Below are 21,156 nucleotides of genomic sequence, written 5' to 3'. Positions count from 1 at the left end.
AGGAAAAGTTCAAGACACACTGGGAACGTTCAATTGTTACACCACATACTTGTAGATTGACATGTGTTGTGGGACATCATCGTAATATCACATCAACTTTCATGGCTAAGAAGATGTATGGGGTGATTCTTGACAAAATGGATTACGAGCCTGCATTGATAATTAGGGACATTGAACAGAATTTACAGTATGTGATCAGCTATGCAAAGGCTTGGCGGGCTAAACAAAAAGTATTTGAGATGAGGTTTGGCACTTATGAAGCATCATATGACAACATACCTCGTATGCTTGAAGCAATTGTGCACAGAAATCCTGGAAGTGCTTTTGATACATACAATGTACCGAGCTTGTCAGGGGGGCCAAGCATTCTGCTGCGAGCTTTCTTCTGCATTGGAGCATGTGTCAGGGCATTCATTTACTGCCTTCCTGTTCTGTGTATTGACGGCACTTTCCTGACAGGGAAATATAAGGGAACAATATTGACGGCAATCGGAATTGATTGCAACAAGCAGATAGTTCCAATCGCCTTTGCCTTTGTTGAGAATGAGAATACAGAAAGCTGGTACTGGTTTCTTGAACGTCTGAAGAATCACGTTGTTGCTGGAAGGCCTAATGTTTGTCTTATCAGTGATAGACATGCAGGTCTCCTTGCAGCTATAAGACAGCTACAAGAAGGTAGTACATTTTCACCTCCTATATGGCCAGATGTTGTCAGTAGGTGGTGTGTCAGACATATGACTGCTAATTTTTATGAGCGGTTCAAGAATAAGGATCTCATGAATTTGTTCAAGCGATTATGCACTCAGAATCAGCAGAGGAAGTTCGATGCTTTGTGGGGTATAATTGATGATATGAGCGCCGAATTGCTTAAGAGACAGGCCTCATCATCCAGCAGAAGACGTTCTACAGATTCATTAGTGGGACATGCTAAGCCATTTTCACAGTGGATTGATGGTGCGCCTAAAGAGAAGTGGTCACTTCTGTATGACACAGATGGAGACGTTATGGGATCGAGACGACCAACCATGCTGAGTGTTACAATATGGTAATGCGTCGTGTTCGTGGATTTCCTCTTGTTGGTATTGTTGAGTTCATCATGTATGGATGTATAAGGTATTTTAGAGAGCGATACACATCAGCCGCTCCCTTACTTAATGATCCAGGAGTGCATTTTTTGCAGAAGGGTCAATGAGTACATGGAGAAAAAAATTGAAAAGGCTCGATTTCACTCAGTCATATCGATGGGCACAAAGGAGCAAAGATTTGAGGTATCATGCAGGTATAGGACCGGCCAGTGTGTCCGCAGGCAAAGGGTAATTCAAGAAGTCTTGATAACCATTGACGGGAGGGTGTTCTACCGATGTCAGAAGCCAAAGGTGCATCACTTACCATGCTCCCATGTCATCGCGGCTTGTTCTGTATCTGGGTTAGATGTTGCGTCATATGTTTCTCAATATTTCACAAAAGAAGCCGCAGCACAGACTTGGTGTCATGAGATATACGGCATCGGTATTCTAGGCCCATTCACTCAAAAAAATCCCCATCCAATCCTCATCCCTGATGCAGCTACGAAGCGGGGCATAGGCTGACGGCAGACACATCGTATCCGTAACGGAATGGACGAGTCCGAGACTGGAAAGAAGAAAAAACGTTGCAACTTGTGTGGAGCGGACGGTCACACTTACAAGAAGTGCCCACAGCTTTCCGTACCCAATGCTGCTGCCGAGGCTGGACCTTCCGGGAATCCGACGGATGGATCGGCTCCACCTACAAGAATTCGCCGCATCTAGTTGTGCATTTATTTGTGTGTACAAAATTAGGTATATTGTGTATGTACTATGCCTAAATATCTTGTTTAATTAGTTGGAAGTGCGTATTTCTATAGAATTTGGTTGTAATGAACGTAACCTTCAATGTAATATCTTATGTGGTATCTTGTTTAACGTTCTATTTATATTTCGTTTATTGTATCAAATTGGTTAGCCCCAAATGTTTGGACACATGGTTTGTGGCCACCTATAGCACAAGCCACCACATAATGTGACACATAGAAGAAAGCTAAATGAGTACACATCCATGATACTGAAGAATCCAAATTATTTCAGTACAATTTACTTCACAATCTAGACCGATGAACACCATATGTTACACATTATTTCATGAAATCATCTAGGTAGTCACGCACAGGGGGAGGAACATCATCTCTTGGAGGCCATGGTTTGGGGGGCATGAAGTCATCTAAGTCGTCATCCAAGTTAACAGAACTTGGTGCTGGAGGTGGTGCAGTTTGACTTGACGAACCTCTTGACTTTCCCTTTCTCTCTTTTATGGTTCTACTTTCATGTACAAGGGGAGGAACATCAGGTCTTGGAGGCCATGGTTTTGGGGGCATGAAGTCATCTAAGTCGTCATCCCAGTTAACAGAACTTGATGCTAGAGGTGGTGCAGTTTGACTTGACGAACCTCCGGTTCTATGTGATTGCCAAGTACTATCACCCGAAGATCTTCCACGCCTCCTTCGTCTTGTTTGCGGCATGAGTCCACCGAAGATACATACCAATTTACGAAAATTTGGTATTGATTTGTTAATCAACTCCGTGTCCTCGGGGTAATCCTTGCATATAATTACACAACAACTTTAAAATTTACGGAATATGGATTACAAATGACTATAGATATTAGATCTGAATGATAGTTACCTTAATGTGCATTTCATACACCTCTGACCGCATCCATATCGTAGAAGTACTTTGTACGAAACCAATAACATTAGGATGATTAGCTAGTTCACATACCCTCATATACATCTTACGGCGTTCTAGCAGGTGTCCCTTTACATCTTGTGTTGTAATACCTCGAAACAATGTGAAATTTTTAAACCCTACTAATTTGGACAACACCATCTCTATCGTACTATCCGCTAATGGATCCAACTTCTTACTGATTACAAGATGTGTCATGATCTCACGAAATATACTAGATTTTTCTTCGGTCCATGAAAATCCAACAGAATTAGAAGCAGCCATTGCCTTATGCTGCAATAACAATAAAGTACTGTCATTCCAAATTTACTATTTTATATTTCACTAGCCAAAAACTCAATCTATTCTAATTCGTAATTATTTTAGAAACAATTCTATAATACGTCAGAAATATTGGTTACCTGCGGTTCGGATCCAAAATCCGATAGGGCTTCGCCGGTGGAATTACCTTCCTTACCCCTCCTCTCTCCCTCTCCCCTCTCTGGATCTCGTGGGCAGAAAATGAGGACGCGAGGGAAGGGACGGAGCTTTTATATCCTTGGCGGGAGCCTGCCGCCGCCCTGCCGGGCGGCAGCCCCCCTGCCGCCCCACCACTTGGCGGCAGGGGGCCTGCCGCCCGGTAGCGGGGCGGCAAGCCCCCGCCAAGGACCTCTACGCAAATAAAATTTATATTTATTTACATAGAGGTCCCTACCGCCCGCTGCCGGGCGGTAGGGGTATAAAACTGTAAAATGTTAAATCAAAGATATATTTCTGTAATTTTTTTTGAAAAATATAGAAATAAAAAAAGACGCCACAGAGCAGCACCTGGGGGCTTGACCAGGGTTCAATTTTCCGACCGGACCGGCCTAACCGCCGGGCTCCGGTACCGGTTTACCGGACCGGTTAGGCCGGTTACCGGTCGGAACCGGTCAAATGTGAATTTGAATTTAAATTTCGCCGTGGTGGCGGTTCCGACCGGTTAGACCGGTTTACCGGCCGGTTTGGCCGGTATACCGGCCGGTTGTGCGATCCGGCTCCCAGCGGTATATCGGTCGGTTATTCCGGTTTACCGGCCGGTTTTGCCGGTATACCGGTTGTTTCGTGCAGTTTTCCGACGCTTAAAAAATGGATCCCCGGTGTGAAATAAAAGAAAATTTCGGTATTAGCTATGCACATTTTAATGTAAATGACCCTACCAAAGCAATAATTTATAATCATACATACAAATACAATAGTAATAATCGTGCATACAAATACGGAGTCATACACCTATACACATGAAATGAAAGTTCAACGTAGGAATGGGAAGACCCCAATTTGGGACGCGGTTTGGTATTCGGTGGTGGACATCAAAGCGATACCTCGCACTCTAAGCAGCTCAGCCTTGTAGTGTTGCCAAGTTTGGCCCGTCCACGCCGATGTTGTCTGCCATTCCTGAACTAACATAGTATAAAACATACACAATGTGAATGGAACAGGTTTAGGGACTACTTTGAACAAATATGCAGCATCTTGAGTTCTTCCAGTCGCATTAATAGACTTATGGAACCACATGACCCCATTGCAATATATCAAAAAGTTGATGACACTCATCCTCGTCGGACCAGTCCATGAATCACACATCAACGTGATGCCAAATAAGGGCCAGTCTTTCTGAAACTTTACGTACCTCGTCTTCAAGTCTTGCTCATTTTGATCAAGGTACTTGCCATCAATATCCCGTCCAGTGGGTGATGCGATACCTTCACCTGCAACCATATGAAAATCATAAGATACAAAAATTTAAGCTTATAGGTATCATTGCAATGAAAGAAAACTTACCCCACTTCTGTGTCTCCCTGACCGCGCTGATAAAGTATGGACTGTCAGCCTGTCTTCCAGGTACTCCTGCAATATGGAAAAACTTTGACCAAGCTTTACCAATAGCTTCCTTTGCGTTCTTACCCTTCTGCGTCCAGGAGCCTGTATCAATCCTTGGTTGCGTCATTTCTCTTCTCCCACCAGCTGCCAAGTTATAGTCCTCCACCACATGACTCTCCCTCTGCGAAGTGGACTTTAGAAACATCCTCTGCATAACATTCCCCCTCGTCGAACCACTACCCCCTCCACGCTCATATGCACCTCCTCTCTGTTCCACCCCCCGTCGGAACTCTACTTCCGCTCTCGATAGATCCATGGCACGCTGCACCTGAGCCTCCTCATCTTCTTCATCACCGGGATAGTTTCCCTCTACTGCAGCCTTCTCCCGTCTCAACCTCTCTCGGGCCCGGTCAGCAGTTGCCTTCTTTGCCCTATCCAACTCACGCTGAAAGAAGTCCCGCACATCAGGTGGCACATTCCTGCAATGGATCACCTCTGCCCCGCGCCCAGCCAAATGTTGTTTCAATCTAGTCGCACCACCTCCTCCTTTCTGCGTACGACAATAGTTACATCACCATCTGGGATAAAGATTTTCACCGTGTTCCCATACAACATCTCTGCTTGCCATTGTCTCTGCATACATGCACAACAAAAATATATCATCTAATATTCTTACTCCTACCTAAGTTATAGTGTCAAAAATCATCTAATACACCTAAATTAAATCTAGCTAAAACCTACTACATAGTGCAAAAAATCATGTAATACAAATAAATCTTCCCTAAATTCTAAATATACCTAAGTCATACACCTAAATCCTAAAACAAAACATCTAAATACACCTAAATCCTAGGGAAAAAAATACCTTACCTGACCGCGGCTTACCGCCGCTAATTGGCGGTTTACCGCCTCTCCAGGCCGGTAAACCGGCCCCCCCGGGCGGCTAACCGGACGGGAGCGGTAGATCTGCTACCGGTCCGGCTTACCGGTGGGGGAGACCGGTTAGCCGGGAGCTGATGGCGGCTAGCCGGCGACGGGCGGCGGTCGGCGACTTCTGGCGGCGGACAGGACTCACTGAGGGGGGAGCGGATGAGGGAGATGCGAGTGAGCCTTCTGGTTCTCGGACGCCAGGTTAAATGAACGCTGCAACACGATGGGCCCTTAATGGGCCGCGGCTTTTTTTCTTTTTCTTTTTTTATTTAACTTATAAATTCCGCAAACCATACTAAATGAACGAATTTTGCAGAAAATTTGACACCATTAGATTCGTCGCACCTTGAAGTATTTTTAAGAATTTTTTGGGAATTTTTTATTTTTTTGAATTCAAATTTAAATTTTGAATTTGGAACGGTTTCATACCAGACCGAACCGGTACCGGGCCGGACCGGTTTAACCGGTAACTGGTCAAACCGGACCGGTTACTGACGGTTCGGTTAACCCTGGGCTTGACAGCAAGCAGCCCATCAAACAACGCCGGCAGGACAAGGAGGCGTCCTTGTCTGGTGAGTCCCTATTATGGGGCGTGGGCCCGCCGCAACAACAAGTCGAGAGGGTCGTCTTTTTCATTTTTATATTTTTGGAAAACATTTTTTACAGAAATATATTTTCAATATCACAATTTACAGTTTTGTACCCCTACCGCCCGGCAGAAGGGCGGCAGGGGGCCTGCCGCCCGGCAGGGGGGCGGCAGGGACTTATATGTAAATTTAAAAAAAATTATTTGTGCTGAAGCCCTTGGCGGGAGCCTGCCGCCCCCCCTGCCGGGCGGCAGGCCCCCTGCCGCCACTCCACTGGGCGGCAGGGGGCCTGCCGCCCGGCAGGGGGGCGGCGGGCTCCCCCTCCCCGCAAAATGGGCCGGTTTTAGATATTTTGGATTTTGGATAGAAATAAAAAGCATTAGTAAAGTATATGAATATGAAAAGTATAAGTTAGCAATTAATACACATACGCAAATGAGAACGAAATAGGTGATGCCTGAGAATGAAATAAGTATAACATGACGACATGTCCATAACAAAAATACAGAAACAGCTAGAACCACCTCCTAACCACCCCGGCCATATCGACATCTTTTACGCTGAGCGTGGACATGGTCTGTAGAGTAGGTGTGCCACTCTGGAGGCCCTACGTCTCTACCTGGACGTCCGGTGGCCATAGGTGTCTGGAAGGTAGGATCGGCCTGCTGGTTAGGTGTAGAAAATAACCGACTCCAATCTTCGAAGTTCGCCTCAAAGGTATCCTGTGTGGGCCCTATACAGTAGCAATTAAGATATCTTAATCATCGTCTTATAAGTCATATATTTTGGTATATATTCATCATACGTACCTGGTGGTGGTGGATACGAGGAATGACCCATATCAGGAAGCTGGTGGTGCGATCCTGTAAACCGTTCAAATTATTTAAAATATTCATAGAAATAAGAAGCACATGATAAATTCGGGCTACAGATTAGGTATTTACCTTGCGTTCCTTCTGTTGTCGCCGTAGGGTAATACGAAGAAGGTCCAGCATCATATAACTGTTGTGATCCTATATGTAAATACAAAAGGAATTAGACTTCATACCATAATTAATTGAAATTAAGATATTGACTATATGTCTACCGAAAGGTAGTGGTGGTGCCTGTGTTGGTTGAAATGACATCCCTGCAGCTGGTGCCATGGTACTAAACTGAGTCCCTCCGTGAGGTTGGTAAGGTGGGTGTGCATCACCTGTATGGACTGAGAATTAATTGTTGGCTTCAAAGTAGGAAGTTAGTTAGTATCCTCACGTACCTGGATAATGCTGCTGAGACCAATAAGGTGCTTGGGAAGACTGCTGCTCTGTGGGACCACAAGAAAACGAGGTCGAGGCTTGAGACGAACCGTACGAGTCATCGTACGATGTCCGGCTACCAAAGGCTTCAAGCATGGAATGGGCTCTTTGTGAAACTCGGGTCCAGGCCGACTCTTGCTCATTCCTATCCATCATAGATCCCCTCGAATCCTCATCAAATTCACCCTGGCATCTAAGTCCATCAACCTGGACATTTCAAACTGCAAGCAAGAAAAAGAAAGGCATTAACACTGTAATCCAAAGTATTTGAAAAGCGATGATAACTTTGACTCACCGCCCCAGATAATGCCTCATCCCTATGTCGTGCGTACCCATCCTGTGCTGTCGCAACATGCGGCTGTGGTTGCATGTCAGCATATATCAAGCGACAACGAGTCTGAGGTTGGTACCAGCTCAGGTACGCCCTGTACGAAGCCTCCGTGTGTGCAGGGGTCACAAGCGCCACGTTCTACTCTTCCTGGTCCCAGCCATCGACCCAAGGCTGCACCCTTGTCACCCACATGTTGGAGAAGGGTTGCCCAGTCCTCGATAAACTAAATATTGAAAACAATTTAGTCAAATATGATTAGTTAACTATACAATGCATAGTCACTGAAATAGTATATGAATTGTTACCTGTGGTCATGGCGGTCGACCCGATCCAATGCTGACGGCACAGGATACAACTGCCTTTGACCGAACTGTCTCCTGACTCTGTCCGGGCAGTGAGCCTCAATGTAAACGTCGTACACCAACGCTGTAGTTGTCATCCAAAAGGCCTGGTCCTGAAAGCAAACCGAAGATATCCCGATCGGTGCACGAGTGTTTATAGCCAACTCGGAGTAGGGCTCCCACACGACGTCTTCAGGTGTCAACCGATCAAACTCAGCCACAAATTCAGGATAGGCCCGACGAGACTGTACGTGGGCCCACCTCTTCTGCACAAAATTAATAATAATATGTACAAATAAGAAATACAAAGAGGGTAAAACAAAGCAACAGAATTGCCAACAGAATAGTACGAGTAGCAGTCATTTCCGTACCTGACGAGTGTACCAGAGAGTCCCCATGGTGGGCCTATCGTCCTCGGTGTCACCGTACATATCCAGCTCATACGGTGAGTGGTCGACAAGCGGGCGACCAATTGCTATCCTCTCGTACGACCAAAGCTGTAGCAGAATTGGACATCCTGTAAGAATTGCATTGTGCTTATTTTGCACCGATGCCTTGCAGAGGCCACGATACGTGGCTGCAAGTACCGCTGCACCCCAACTGTATTGAGGCATTTCCTCCACAGCTGCCTCTGCGATCTCCAGTGCGTAAGGCACAAGCACCCTATCCACATAGGCCCCGTGTGAGTTGTTGAACATTATGTATCCAAACAACCACAACAGGTATGCCTCAAGGGATCGAGTGACGCTATCATCATCAGCATCATGTGCCAAATTGTCGGGCTACATAGAAAAGATGAACATTTATGAGTACGAGATCAATTATAAAATAAAACCATAACTGCACTTGTCAAAAGCATAACTCTAACATTAATCGTAACAAAACAAGGTATGTACCTGGGACTGGAGGATCCATGCCTTGGCAGGGCCTGTTGCTTTTGGGTGCTCTTCTACATCAATCGCGATGTCAATATTTGCAAAACGCTCTTCTAGATCGTCCAACCACGTAGGCGGGACGACACGAGGCCCTACGGCATCCCCACTGATAGGAAGACCCAGCAGCATCGCAACGTCCTGTAGGGTCGGTGTCATCTCCCCACAAGGGAGGTGGAAGGTATTTGTCTCAGGCCTCCATCTATCAACCAGAGCCGTCAGTAGGGACCTGTCCAGCTGTACTGAACCACTCTCAGCAAGACGACCTATAGTAAGAAGACCAGCCTCACTCAACCTGAAAAATAGAACGATCAAAGGTAAGTACATTATGTACGAAACGTATACGAAACAAACGTATTCTTAAAAATATAATCCGACGACATATCACATGGGCACCCATCGTGGGTCAACAGGAATAAACCACTGCAAAGAAGGACCGGTGCGACGAGTCTATGACTCCATCAAGTAGAGCTGGCGTATCTTCGGCCATACCTAACACAAAAAAATATAAGTTTTCTGCATGTTCTACAATTTTTCTGCATTTTTCTACAATTTATCTTAAATTTTCATAAACTTTTCTAATATTTTCTTGCATTTCCTACAATTTTTGTACAATATATTTTTATAAATATATTTTTCTAACATTTTCTAAATCTTTCTGCATTTTTCTACAATTTATCTTAAATTTTCATAAACTTTTCTAACATTTTCGTGCATTTCCTACAATTTTTTACAATATATTTTTATAAATATATTTTTCTAACAATTTCTAAATTTTTCTGCATTTTCTACCATTTATTTGAATGTTTCATATACTTTTCTTACATTTTCTACAATTTCTGACTATTTCTCGAAATTTTTTCTCGTATTAAACAACTAATCAATACCACAAAATTTGTTGGTAAACCTAATTGGTTTTTCTAAAAACTAATCTTAATTCTACCTAAATTATATTAAAAACATTACCTAAATCGCTAAAATATCATTACTGCTGCATACACTAATTATAGAATTAAACATATAAAAAATTTAGATCGAGAAAGTTGAGAAATATTTATTACCTGCGGTTAGGATCCAAAATCCGGCAAGGCTTCGCCGTTACAACTCCCTCCCTCACCCCTCCTCTCTCCCTCCCGCTCTCTGGATGTCGTGGGAAGCAAATGAGGAGGAGAGGGGGAGAGAAACCTTTTATACAGTATGTGGGAGCCTGCCGGGCGGCAGGCCCCCTGCCGCCCAGTGGAGTGGCGGCAGGGGGGCCTGCCGCTGCCGGGCGGCAGGCTCCTGCCAAAGGCTTCCGCGCAAATAAATTTTTTTTTAATTTACATATAAGTCCCTACCGCCCCCTGCCGGGCAGTAGGGGTACAAAACTGTAAATTGTGATATTGAAAATATATTTTTGTAAAAAATATTTTCCAAAAATATAAAAATATAAAAAACGCGTCGAGAGGGTGGAGCCACTGGGCCGGCGCCGACGAAGCGGTATGGGCGCGCAAACGGACAAGCAGAGGCGCCGAGGAGGGGAGCCCCCGGTATGCTGGGAAACCAGCGCCCGCCGCCGCCTGTTTCGCCGGCGCTCCCCCAAGTATATTAACCCACCCACCCTCACCCGATCGTCTCTCAAGTCTCAGCATCACAATTCACACAACCTCACTGCAGCGACCAGCGACAGCGAGCTATCTCTCGAGACAGGCAGCTAATAAGCTCCGACCTCCGAGGAAGAAGGACATGGCGGGTGCGGCGAAGGCGTCGTTGATGGTGGCGATGAGCGTGGGCGCCGTGGAGGCGCTCAAGGACCAGGTGGGCCTCTGCCGCTGGAACTACGCGCTGCGATCCGTCCACCGGGCCGCCAAGGCCAGCGCTCCTAGCTTCGCGCAGGCCAAGAAGCTGGCCCCGGCTGCGGCGGCGGCGGAGAGGCGGCGGGCGGACAAGGCCGAGGAGGGCATGAGGACAGTCATGTTCCTCAGCTGCTGGGGTCCTAATTAGGCGTGATTAGGTTGTCTAGCTCTGTTTCAGCTTAGAGCAAGCGACTAAGCGAGCTTTGCCTTCAGGCCTGGCCGGTTGCTCCTAGCCTCCTGATTGTAAATACACGACGACGATGATGATGAAAAGTTCTGCCACTTCTGCTACTGTATGATCTCTTTGCGCTCACACAACAAAGACTTTCGTGTGGTTCGATGTGCTTTGGTCACAACAAAGACTTTCGTGTGGTTCCATGCTTTGGTGTGCGAATGTAGAACAAATCGCTCATGGGCTCAAGGCAAATGTAAGACGATTGGTAACAGGTACAGGCCAGTCTGCATCTGTATCGGCCATGTACTACTCATTACCTGGCCCACGCTAGCTAACCAAAATTGTACTCCGTATAATTCAGACATGATCTCCCAGTTTTTAGGGGAAGCCCGTACCTATTTTTGTGGCGAAGCAAAGCAACAGAACGGCCTCCATTCTGGTTTGCCAGTTTCTAGTATGCAGTAATCAACCTAGTGTTGGAGTAATGGGCTTGGCCCATTCATTCTAAAACATTAAAAGAATTTAAAGCCCACTATTAATGCTAGGGAATCAATGCTTAATTCCGTACCGGGAATTGAGGAGGATCTCAACCGACTTAAAAGGTGGACTTCGTGTACACCACTTGTGAAGCCGGTAAGAGGAGGACGGTGAACCACACGCCCGCGCGCTCGATCGCCGGGCCGGGCCGGGCTGTGGCCGAGACGAGACGAGGCGCGGCCGGCCGGCCGGGCGGTGCGCGTGCAGGTGCAGGTGGCCCGGCCGTGGCCGTGGCTGAGGCCGAGACGAGGCGCGGCGCGGCCGGCCGGCCGGGCGGTGCGCGTGTGCACCTGCACGCCTTCTCATCCCCGGCGCTACTGATCCGCAAGCGCGATGGCACGTGGCGCTTCTGCATTGACTACCGGGCGCTCAACGACGCCACCGTCAAGGACAAGTTCCCTATTCCCCACCGTCAAGGACAAGTTCCCTATTCCCGTGGTGGAGGAGCTGCTGGACGAGCTGCGCGGAGCCAAGTTCTTCACCAAGTTGGACATGCGCTCGGGGTACCATCAGGTACTCATGCACCCGGACGACGTTGAGAAGACGGCGTTCAGGACACATCAGGGCCTGTTCGAGTTTCTAGTGATGTCGTTCGGGCTCACTAATGCTCCGGCGACGTTTCAAGCCATGATGAACGACATCCTCCTACCGTATCTTTGCCAGTTCGTGCTTGTCTTCTTTGATGATATATTAATTTACAGCTCATCGTGGTCAGAACATCTCCGCCACGTTCGCACGGTGCTTCGCACGTTGCAGGACCATCAGCTCTTTCTTAAGAAGTCCAAGTGCGAATTTGGCCGCCCGTCCGTGGCATATCTGGGCCATGTGATATCGGAGCGCGGCGTCGAGGTTGACAAGCAAAAGGTGGAGGCCGTCCTCTCGTGGCCACTTCCTTCATCGGCACGCGCTGTCCGTGGCTTCCTCGGCTTGGCGGGCTACTATCGCCGATTCATCCGCAATTATGGCGCCATCGCCGCGCCTCTTACCGCGCTGCTCAAGAAGGAAGGGTTCTTCTGGAATCCCAATGCGGAACAAGCATTTCGGACGCTACAACGCGCCCTGACGGAGGCGCCTGTCCTACAGCTTCCGGCGTTCGACCGCGACTTCGTCGTCGAGTGTGATGCGTCGGGCTCTGGCTTCGGCGCTGTTCTCCATCAAGGCGGCGGGCCAGTCGCGTTCTTCAGCAAGTCGATCGCTCCTCGCCACACCAAGCTAGCGGCGTATGAGCGAGAACTGATTGGCTTGGTCCAAGCCGTTCGGCACTGGCGACCGTATCTCTGGGGTCGCCGCTTCATCGTGCGTACTGATCATCACAGCCTGCGTTTCCTCTTGGATCAACGCTTGACAACTATTCCGCAACATCAATGGGCAAGCAAGCTTCTGGGGTTCGATTTTGTTGTGGAGTACAAGCCGGGCTCCTTGAACGTCGTCGCTGACGCTCTATCTCGCAGGGGTGAGCACTCCGGTGAACTGGCCGCCCTGTCGTTGCCCACGTTTAGCTTGTTTCAGGCAGTTCGTCGGGAGATCAATGGAGATTCAGACCTGTCCCAGCTGCGTGATGCCATTAGAGGTGGAGCTAAGCCAGAACAATGGTCGGTGAAGGACGGCTTGATATTGTTCAGAGGTCGGATTTTCATTGCACCGTCCTCGGGGCTTCTGCCTACAATTCTGGAGTCTGTCCATAATGCCGGACATGAAGGGGTTCAGAAGTCGTTACATCACCTGCGTGCTGACTTCCATGTGCCGAATGATCGGCGGGTTGTTCAGGGTTTCGTCCGTGCTTGCTCAGTTTGTCAGCGCAACAAGACTGAACACTTGCAACCAGGAGGCTTGCTGCAACCATTGGAGGTTCCTTCATCGATCTGGTCTGATCTTGCTATGGATTTCATTGAGGCTTTGCCCAAAGTGAATGGGAAATCAGTCATCATGACAGTGGTGGATCGTTTCTCCAAGGCAGCTCACTTCGTCGCCTTATCTCATCCATACACGGCAGTTTCGGTGGCTCGTGCTTTCTTTGCTGAGGTTGTGCGACTGCATGGCATACCGGCGACAATAGTCAGTGATAGAGATCCGGTATTTACAAGCTCTTTTTGGCGTGAGTTGTTTCGTCTGGCCGGTGTCAAGCTTCAGTTCACCTCAGCGTTCCATCCTCAATCGGACGGCCAGTCGGAAGTAACAAACAAGATCATCACCATGTATTTGCGGTGCCTTACAGGAGATCGCCCACGCAATTGGTTAGACTGGCTTTCTTGGGCAGAATTTTGTTATAATTCTTCCTATCAACAATCGCTGAAGACTTCTCCGTTTGAGGTGGTTTATGGTCGCCCACCTCCTCTCTTCGGTCTTATGACCATGGTGACGCGCGGCTGCCAGCAGTGGAAAAGGCCATGCTGGACCGTGATGAGTTTTTAGCCGAAGTTAGAGATCGGTTGGAGCAAGCACAGCAACACTACAAAGTTGTGTATGATCGCCGTCATCGACCAGTGCACTATGCTCCAGGACAGTGGGTGTGGCTTCGTTTGTTGCACAGACCAGCGGCGTCACTTGATGTTCGTGGCCGTGGGAAGTTGGGTCCTCGATTTTTTGGTCCTTTCCAAGTTCTGGAGCAGATTGGTGATGTGGCTTACAAGTTGCGCCTGCCTGCCGGGGCGCGTATTCATGATGTGTTTCATGTGGGTCTTCTCAAGCCTTTCCATGGTGAGCCCCCAACACAGGTGCAACCGTTGCCTCCTGTGCGTCATGGCCGTGTGTTAGTGGAACCTGAAGAAGTTCTTCGGAGCCGACTTGCTCGAGGTAATTGTGAACTTCTGGTGCGATGGAAGGGCGCACCAGCATCCGAGACATCTTGGGTTTCTTTGGAAGAATTTCAGCAGCTGTTTCCCAAGTTTCAGCTCGGGGACGAGCTGTTTGTCCAGGGGGGAGAGATGTCATGGTCGGACTTCAGTTCAAGAGGCGTAACAAATCAGGAGTCAAGGAGGCGTGATCTGTTAGGATTAGTTGTTAGTTTGTTTCCCGGTTTGTTACCAGGCTTGGCATTATATAAGTCAAGACCTAAATGACTCTGATGGTGTCCAGGTTCAACGATCCTGAGCACCTGAGTCACTATATAAGGAGAGCCATTCCCCTCATCCATTCTGCACCAGAGCACTGAGGCAACTCGGCTCCTCTCTTCTCCCTCTCCAGTTGCAACAACTGAGTTCCCCAACGCTAATTTCTGCGCGCACAGAATTAGCGTGAGCAGGCCTCCGAAACCTTGCTCGCCTTGAGATCCTGCACAGGATAGGCGGGCAATCAGGTTTTTGGGTAACGCTTTAGCGTGACTGCTAAAAAATACTAAGGCTTTGCCCGATTGTACGACTACTTCCTGGTGGACGAGCCGAACGACTACGTCGACTACATTCTGGTGGCCGAACGACTACGTCGACTACATCTTAGTGACCGTCCGCGGGACTGCACTGCGAACTTCTTCCTGCACCGATTTAGTTCGACTACTTCGACTGAGGCCAACCGAGTAGATGTCTACTCCAGTTGGTAACAGCGCAGCCAATGCCTCCGGCAACGGCCCCGCTTCAGGGTACTCCCTGAAACTTTGGTTATTTATATTGTTTATGCTTATATGTGTGATAAGTATAAACATGTTCACATGTTTTATTTTACTCCTTAAAGTCATAGAAATATTGTTAGTTTATACATTTAATTTTGGAATTAAAATATACCGAAAATTGCCTAGATATCTAACAATCCAAAAACCTGATTGTGTTAATAGGCTTTCGATATCTAGCTTTGCTGCATCAATCAAACCATCACCTTTTGATGGTTCAAATTACAAACGTTGGCAAGAGCGGCTTATACTGTGGTTAACACTATCGAGAGTGATCCATGTGAAAGAGGGTAAGCCTGAACAATTCTCTCCAGAGGAAGGGAGTGCGTTCGATGAGGCTGATATCCTCTTTCGAGGCTTGATCATTAGTGTTCTCAGTGATAACCTGGTGGATTCTTATATCCGGCTGCCAACTGGCAAAGCATTGTGGGATGCTCTTGAGGCTCAATATGGAGTATCTGACGCCGGGAGTGAGTTGTATATCATGGAGCAGTTCCTTGAGTACAGGATGGTCGAAGACCGTTCTGTAGTGGAACAGGCTCATGAAATACATACTCTGGCAAAAGATCTCAAAAATTGCAGCAAAGAGTCCCCATGTGTGTTACCCAATAAGTTTGTGGCTGGAGGTATAATCTCTAAGCTGCCACCTTCTTGGAGGGACTTTGCTACTTCTCTAAAACACAAGAGACAGGAGTTCACAATAGATGGACTCATAGGGACTCTTGATGTTGAGGAGAAGGCGAGAGCAAAGGACATACGTGGGAAAGGAGTTGTTGGTGCTTCAAGTGCCAATCTTGTTCAGAAGAACAACTCCCACAAGAACAAGAAAAAGCCACCGCAGAACCAACCAAAGACTAAGAAGACAACCACTTTTAAGAAGAAGAAGAAGACGGGAGCTTGCTATGTGTGCGCTAGTACGGATCACTTTGCTGCAAAGTGTCCGAACCGCAAAGGCAACGACTCCGCCAACATGGTTATTAGCGAGCCTAGAGGAACATCGGGGTACGGTAATTTATTACCTACTGTTCTTTCAGTCTTTGGTTCACCCGAGTGGTGGGTTGACACTGGTGCTAATATTCATGTTTGTGCTGATGCTTCTTTGTTCTCTTCTTACCAGACCGGCGGGACTTCCTCCTTGCTGATGGGGAACGGATCACATGCGCGTGTTCTTGGTGTTGGTACGGTAAATCTGAAGTTTACTTCGGGGAAGACCGTGCAGCTGAAGAACGTACAGCATGTCCCCACCATCAAGAAGAATTTAGTCAGCGGCTCTCTACTGTGTAGAGATGGTTTCAAATTAGTCTTTGAGTCCAATAAATGTATCTTGTCTAAGTTTGGTACTTTTGTTGGAAAAGGTTATGAAAGCGGAGGCTTGTTCCGTCTTTCTTTGTCAGATGTTTGTAATAAAATTGCATACAATGTTATTAACGTTGATGAAACAAATGTTTGGCATTCGAGGCTTTGTCACGTTAATTTTGGTTGTATGATGCGCTTAGCTAATTTGAGCTTAATTCCAAAGTTCACTTTTGTCAAAAATTCTAAGTGTCATGTATGTGTTGAATCAAAACAAACTCGTAAGCCTCATAAGACCGCGGAGGCAAGGAGCTTGGCACCCTTAGAATTAATTCATTCCGATTTGTGCGAAATGAATGGAGTGTTGACAAAAGGTGGTAAAAAATATTTCATGACTTTGATTGATGATAGTACTAGATTTTGTTACATCTATTTGTTGAAGTCAAAAGATGAAGCTTTATACTACTTTAAAATCTATAAAGCTGAAGTAAAAAACCAACTTGAGAGAAAGATCAAAAGAGTTAGGTCAGATCGTGGTGGCGAGTATTTCTCAAATTTATTTACTTTATTCTGCGAGGAACATGGTATTATTCATGAGAGGACGCCTCCCTATTCACCTCAGTCAAATGGGGTTGCCGAAAGAAAGAACCGCACTCTAACGGATTTGGTTAACGCCATGTTAGATACAGCAGGGCTTTCCAAGGAATGGTGGGGTGAGGCTATATTGACTGCATGTCATGTCCTAAATCGTGTTCCTACAAAGAATAAAGAGATAACTCCATTCGAGGAATGGGAGAAGAAAAGGCCAACACTGTCATACTTACGTACATGGGGTTGTTTGGCAAAAATGAGTGTGCCAATAACCAAGAAACGTAAGCTTGGACCTAAAACTGTGGATTGTATCTTTCTAGGTTATGCTATTCACAGCGTTGGATATAGATTTTTAATAGTGAAATCTGGAGTACCTGACATGCATGTTGGTACTATAATGGAGTTCAGAGATGCTACATTTTTTGAAAACATTTTTCCCATGAGAGATGAAACAAGTTCATCTAGACAAGAGTTCATCGAGGATGATGGCTCTGCTGAGCCGATAGAACACAATGAACATATACTTGTAGAAAATCCTGAGGAGAATAACAATGATGCTCCGAGAAAGAGCAAGAGACAAAGGACTGTAAAGTCTTTTGGTGATGATTTCATTGTATACCTCATAGATGATACACCCAGAACTATTGAAGAGGCATATTCATCTCCTGATGCTGACTATTGGAAGGAAGCAGTAAGGAGTGAGATGGATTTTATTATGTCTAATGGAACCTGGGAGGTCGTTGAACGTCCTTATGGATGTAAACCGGTTGGATGCAAGTGGGTGTTCAAGAAAAAGCTTAGGCCAGATGGTACTATTGAAAAGTACAAGGCTAGGCTTGTGGCCAAGGGTTATACCCAAAAAGAATGAGAAGATTTCTTTGACACTTATTCACCAGTTGCCCGATTGACCACAATTCGGGTGTTACTTTCCCTGGCAGCCTCTTATGGTCTTCTCGTTCATCAGATGGACGTTAAGACGGCTTTCCTCAATGGAGAGTTAGAAGAGGAGATCTATATGGATCAGCCGGATGGGTTTGTATCAAAGGGTCAAGAAGGAATGGTTTGTAAGTTGTTAAAATCTTTATATGGTCTCAAGCAAGCGCCTAAGCAGTGGCATGAAAAGTTTGATAGAACTTTGACCTCTGCAGGCTTTGTTGTGAACGAAGCTGACAGATGTGTGTACTATCGCTATGGTGGGGCTGAAGGAGTGATTTTGTGCTTGTATGTGGATGACATACTGATCTTTGGCACTAGCCTTAATGTGATTAAGGAAGTCAAAGAGTTTTTATCTCAAAATTTTGAGATGAAGGATCTGGGAGAAGCTGATGTTATCCTTAATATAAAACTGGTAAAAGAGATCAATGGTGGGGTGATTCTTACACAGTCTCACTATGTGGAGAAGGTGTTAAGTCGCTTTGGTTATAGCGACTATAAACATGTCTCAACACCATATGATGCCAGTTTAATTCTTAGAAAGAACAAAAGGATAATGCGAGATCAGCTGAGATATTCTCAGATCATTGGTTCATTAATGTATTTAGCGAGCGCTACAAGACCTGACATCTCGTTTGCTGTAAGCAAACTGAGCCGGTTTGTTTCAAACCCGGGAGATGATTATTGGAAGGCTCTTGAAAGAGTAATGCGCTATCTGAAGGGGACAATGAACTATGGAATTCACTACACCGGGTACCCAATGGGTACTAGAAGGGTATAGTGATTCAAATTGGATTTCTGATGCTGATGAGATAAAGGCCACAAGTGGATATGTGTTTACACTTGGTGGTGGAGCTGTTTCCTGGAAGTCTTGCAAGCAGACCATCTTAACGAGGTCAACTATGGAAGCAGAACTCACAGCATTAGATACCGCCACTGTTGAGGCTGAGTGGCTTCGTGAGCTCATTATGGACTTGCCGATAGTTGAAAAACCGTTACCGGCAATCCTAATGAACTGTGACAATCAAACGGTAATTGTCAAGGTGAATAGTTCTAAGGATAACATGAAGTCATCTAGACATGTGAAAAGGCGGTTGAAATCTGTCAGAAAATTGAGAAACTCCGGAGTTATAGCCCTGGACTATGTTCAGACGGCTAAAAATCTGGCAGATCAGTTTACAAAGGGTCTTTCACGAAATGTGATAGACAATGCATTTATGGAATTGGGCTTGAGACCCACGTGAGTCATTCTATAGTGGAAACCTGTCCTATGTGATCGGAGATCCCGTGAATTAGGATGGTGAAACAAACTGAAGTCTGACTGTGAGAAGAGAACCTTTGTGAAAAGGGCTCATTCCGTGTATAAGGTGCATTTCTCTTCTAATCTGTATGGCAGGTTGGTCTATACCTTAATGTGTGCCAGGTGGTTTCTTTTAAACAAATGAGTTGTTTTCTTGAAACAAAGATGTTGTCCTACAGAACATCTGAAAGGAACACACCTATATGAGTTTGACCACTGGTCATGGTCTATGAGAATTGGGTATTCTCTAGAAACTCATGAAGGGCCTGGAGTATGACTTATAAGCTCCAAACCGCGGGGATGCTTATGCAGCCTAGTACCAATGTCGGGCTCTGGTCAAACTTGTTTGCACAAAACTGGCAATTCAAGGCATAGTCCATTGCACAGTTGTGAATAAGTGTAGCCTTTGTCCTAGATGGAAGTTTAACTTAACAGTCTCTGTCGAATACTGGTATATCAATGAGGGAATGAGGGTATTTCTAGTGTGGCTTGAATTTCTTGGTGGGGATTGTTGGAGTAATGGGCTTGGCCCATTCATTCTAAAACATTAAAAGAATTTAAAGCCCACTATTAATGCTAGGGAATCAATGCTTAATTCCGTACCGGGAATTGAGGAGGATCTCAACCGACTTAAAAGGTGGACTTCGTGTACACCACTTGTGAAGCCGGTAAGAGGAGGACGGTGAACCACACGCGCGCGCACTCGCTCGCCTCGCCGGGCCGGGCCGGGCCGGGCCGTGGCCGTGGCCGTGGCCGTGCCCGAGGCCGAGGCCGAGGCCGAGACGAGGCGCGGCGCGGCGCGGCGCGGCCGGCCGGGCGGGCGGTGCGGTGCGCGTGCGCGTGCGCGGCCGGACGTGACGTGACGTGCAGGTGCAGTGCGGTGCGGTGCGGTGCGGCGTGGCGTTGATGGTGTCCAGGTTCAACGATCCTGAGCACCTGAGTCACTATATAAGGAGTGCCATTCCCCTCATCCATTCTGCACCAGAGCACTGAGGCAACTCGGCTCCTCTCTTCTCCCTCTCCAGTTGCAACAACTGAGTTCCCCAACGCTAATTTCTGCGCGCACAGAATTAGCGTGAGCAGGCCTCCGAAACCTTGCTCGCCTTGAGATCCTGCACGGGATAGGCGGGCAATCAGGTTTTTGGGTAACGCTTTAGCGTGACTGCTCAAAAATACTAAGGCTTTGCCCGATTGTACGACTACTTCCTGGTGGACGAGCCGAACGACTACGTCGACTACATTCTGGTGGCCGAACGACTACGTCGACTACATCTTGGTGACCGTCCGCGGGACTGCACTGCGAACTTCTTCCTGCACCGATTTAGTTCGACTACTTCGACTGAGGCCAACCGAGTAGATGTCTACTCCAGTTGGTAACAGCGCAGCCAATGCCTCCGGCAACGGCCCCGCTTCAGGGTACTCCCTGAAACTTTGGTTATTTATATTGTTTATGCTTATATGTGTGATAAGTATAAACATGTTCACATGTTTTATTTTACTCCTTAAAGTCATAGAAATATTGTTAGTTTATACATTTAATTTTGGAATTAAAATATACCGAAAATTGCCTAGATATCTAACACCTAGTTTATGTTTGATTGTTTCCGTGAACGTTTGGTTGATGACTGTGAGATACAGGCCGCCGGGGCAGGGGTGCGGCTGGGGGAGCAGCGGCGGCTCGGGAACCTCCCGGCCGTCCAGGCACTCGCCGGAGAGAGGAGAGAAAGAAAAAGGGAGGAAAAAGAAGAGAGAGGAGAGAGGATGGCTGACAAATGGGTCCCACAGTCATGTGGTGTCCACGTCAGCGAAACCGGTCACTAAAACAACCCGATGGTAAAAAATGAACGGTTTTCATAGTTGAGTGGTTG

At 46.8% G+C, this 21,156-nt stretch overlaps 1 protein-coding gene across 1 annotated transcript; it reads left to right on the top strand.

Annotated features, from left to right (window-relative positions):
• Positions 1-10,625: 10,625 nt before the first annotated feature.
• LOC120641906 lies at positions 10,626-11,218 on the top strand. Its single transcript, XM_039918219.1, has one exon. The coding sequence runs from the start codon at positions 10,749-10,751 to the stop codon at positions 11,004-11,006; it is 258 nt and encodes an 85-aa protein (XP_039774153.1). The 5' UTR covers positions 10,626-10,748; the 3' UTR covers positions 11,007-11,218.
• Positions 11,219-21,156: the final 9,938 nt, after the last annotated feature.

This window comes from Panicum virgatum, chromosome 7K (genome assembly GCF_016808335.1).
Source record: "Panicum virgatum strain AP13 chromosome 7K, P.virgatum_v5, whole genome shotgun sequence".
In the NCBI taxonomy this organism is placed as follows: Eukaryota; Viridiplantae; Streptophyta; class Magnoliopsida; order Poales; family Poaceae; genus Panicum; species Panicum virgatum.
This window is presented reverse-complemented; position numbering and strand designations above follow the sequence as displayed.

Bases quoted from the DNA above. Each gene is read 5' to 3' on its own strand.
- LOC120641906 (XM_039918219.1), top strand. From the start codon at position 10,749: ATGGCGGGTGCGGCGAAGGCGTCGTTGATGGTGGCGATGAGCGTGGGC.